Source organism: Chaetura pelagica, unplaced genomic scaffold (assembly GCF_000747805.2).
Source record: "Chaetura pelagica isolate M959 unplaced genomic scaffold, ChaPel_1.0 scaffold587, whole genome shotgun sequence".
Classification (NCBI taxonomy): Eukaryota; Metazoa; Chordata; class Aves; order Apodiformes; family Apodidae; genus Chaetura; species Chaetura pelagica.
In genome coordinates, this window is record NW_009953909.1 from 480,980 (window position 1) to 484,050 (window position 3,071).

The 3,071-nt window shown below is 61.5% G+C and overlaps 1 protein-coding gene across 1 annotated transcript in view; it reads right to left on the reverse strand.

The window, feature by feature from the left end:
• ATHL1 (ATH1, acid trehalase-like 1 (yeast)) overlaps window positions 1-3,007 on the reverse strand; it is an 11,431-nt gene extending 8,424 nt beyond the window's left edge. The window contains exons 1-3 of the mRNA XM_010001482.1: window positions 2,755-3,007; window positions 2,055-2,265; window positions 1,089-1,524 (exon numbers count right to left, since the gene is read on the reverse strand). Of these exons, the coding sequence (XP_009999784.1) occupies window positions 1,089-1,524; window positions 2,055-2,265; window positions 2,755-3,007 (900 nt within the window). The remainder of the gene's footprint in view (window positions 1-1,088; window positions 1,525-2,054; window positions 2,266-2,754) is intronic.
• Window positions 3,008-3,071: the final 64 nt, after the last annotated feature.

The window sequence follows — 3,071 nt, forward strand, 5'->3', positions numbered from 1 at the left end:
CCTGCCACCAACACAAATGCTCTGACGACGATTTTGCTGCTACTGACGGGAACTGTCCCGAGGGCTCATGGAAAGGGATAAATCCCCAGGGAACTGTTTCTGCCCATGCCTCCTCCTCTCTGGCATCTCACTGGGGTGATCCCAGCAGGACCTTCCACCACACAAAAGAAGGGAGGCAGGATGACGACGATTTTGCTGCTACTGACGGGAACTGTCCCGAGGGCTCATGGAAAGGGATAAATCCCCAGGGAACTGTTTCTGCCCATGCCTCCTCCTCTCTGGCATCTCACTGGGGTGATCCCAGCAGGACCTCCCACCACACAAAAGAAGGGAGGCAGGAGTCCTGCAAAGCCAGAGGCTCTGGAGGGGGCCAAAACCATGTGCATTACCACGAAAGAAGCACACAAGGTCCCCAGGACTGGGAAGCCCTTCCCCAGGGAGAGACCAGAGCAGGGTGTGTGCAGGAGCCCCAGCACCAACCAGCAGTGTCTCCAGCTCATGCCACACCATCCTTCCCAAGCTGCAGAGCCACATGCCCACTTAGAGACCAGCTGGCTTGTGGGGTGGCCACCAGACCCGTGTTTACCAGCAGGACGTGCCCAGCACAGCAAACACTGCTGGTTTTCCAGAGGTTCAGGCACAAGGGGGCTCGCCGATGCCAGCTGGGAGGAGAAGGGCAGGTTTCAACCTATGACATTTTAAACAGCCAAAAGCTGGTGGCCAGGCTCTAAGCTCATCTGTGGAGCTCCCCATGATGAGCAACCTGGACTACCCTGGCCTTGGACCCCAGCTGGGGAGGGGGCTGCCCTGCAGTGGGGTCCATCTCCCCCACTGGCTGTGCAGCAGCTCCAGGCCCCCGACTTTGGTTTAGGCAACCTGTGCTTGGGTTAAAGGACAACCTAGAGGAGTGACTCTGGGGACCGATCTGGGGCTGGGCAGCTCTTGGAAAGGAGCAGGAGATGCTCCCCAACCTGAGGCTAGTGCCCAAGGACAAGGGAGAGGTCTCTCAGCAGCCCCCCACCCAGTCTTCTCCATCGCAGGGGCTGTGCAAAGCCCCCAGGAGAGCAGCTCACCTGGCTGCCACCCACCTGGTCCCAGAAGACGTGCCCCCAGTAATCCTCACCCCGAGTGCCGTTGGACAGGCCCCCAGGGCTGATGCCCTGGAAGAGGAACCCGGGGCAGTCCCGGGGCGGGAGGGTGCTCAGCAGGTAGTACAGGCACCCGCGCAGCGCCCGCCGCAGGGACAGGGGCCCGTCCAGCTCCACGCAGCATCCCCGCCACAGCTCAGCCCAGCCCCGCACGTGGACGGCCCGCAGGGCTCCCGCGGCCACCAGGGCCACCCCATGGCTGTAGCTCCTCTGCACCTCTTCCCGGCTCTCGGCCACCGCCGTCAGGAACTGCCAGCACCGCTCCCGCTCGTCCCGGCGCAGCGTCAGCGCGGGGGGCACCGGCCTCCAGAGCATGTGCACGGTGGGACGGGGTCCTCCCTCCACCTCGGGAACCAGAGTCCTCCCGTACACGTAGCTGTGGGGGCAGCAGAGGAGGGGGAGAGCACTGTGCATGTCCAGCCAGGCAGGGGGGACGTCCCCGAGCTCCTGGCCCCACCAGGATGAACACCTCCTTGTCCCCACCAGGATGGACGCCCCCTTGTCCCCACCAGGATGGACACCCCCTTGTCCCCACCAGGATGGACACCCCCATCCCACCCCTGAAGCACAGGAGACTGACATCCCTCACAAGGTGTCCCTGAGCCCATTTCCAGAGGTCATCCCCTGCAGACTCACTCTCTTCCCCAAGCTCATCTCCAGCCCCTGTGGCCTCCGTTGCTCTTTCACACGTCAGAGTCAGAAAGAATTCTGGAGTTGCAACTAATAAAACTGTTTCTATACTCGATTTTTAGCTGTTTTTCTACACCTGGTAAGAAGATGCACAACCCACCCCACCACCTGCCACTTCCATCTAGTTCGAGCCTGACCTTCACAGTTCTTTTCCTAACGTGCAACCACCCACCAGGGATGTACTCAGAGCAAGGTCCCCCCATGACCCAAACTCACTGTGCTCCCTGGAAATCCGGCCCTTGCTTCAGGTCCAGGTCCTGGCTCTTTGGCATGAAAGGTGTTTGGAGCTGCACCGTGATGGGGTGGGTGGTGGGAGCTGATCGCTGGATGGTGATGCTGGAGACCAGCAGGTGGACAAGGGACTGGTGAGCGTAGATCTGATGGGTGGCTGTGAAATCAGTGGCCTGAAGCACATGGCTGAAGGTTCCTGTAAGCACAACGAGGGCATCAGCCTTTTGAACCATCAGGGCTTGATGCTCTGCCCCAGACTCCCAGTTCTGTCCTATCTACTGGTTCCTGCTGGCAAAGGAACCACCCTTATCCAGGTCCAGTTTTCTCTGGACTGGTGACACTGGTGGTGACACTGGTGACGGGGACAAGTCAGTGTGCAATGAGCTGCACTACAAAACGTGTGATCAGGCTCCATGATCAGCTGGTGTGAGCTGAGCCTGGCCCAGCAGGGCCTGAGGGGCAGCCTGAAAATCACCCTCCATCCCACAAGGACAGGGAAACCTTCCACTTTGCTCCAACACAACTTCAGAACAACGACAGCTGCAGGTGAACAGGGAGAAGAAAGGTGTGAGCTCATGGAAGAGGCAAGGCAGGCCAAGAGCCTCTGCACCTCTGCAGGAGGGAGGGCAGAGGAGGAGGGAAGGGCACTGGGAGGGGGCGGGGGGGGCAGGACGGGGCTGCCTACCTGTGCGGGTGTTGAGGGTGAAGGTCTGGGCCAGGCTGTCCACACCAGGCACTGTGACCCTGACGTTGGCAGGGCTGGGGATGTCAGCACGGTGGGTGTCCCCCCCGGCCCCGCTGTAGACGCCACCGACGTGCAGGATGTCCCGGAACACCCGCGTGCCCAGGTAGGCGTTGGTGACCGTGGCCATGAGCCGCGGGTCGGCGGGCAGGCACCGGCAGCTGAACACGGCGGGGTCCTCCTCACCATCAGCCATCTGCAGGGCAGCAAAGCAGGCTCAGGGGCAGGGGCTGGGCAGGGGCTGCTCCCTGCCACCCCCA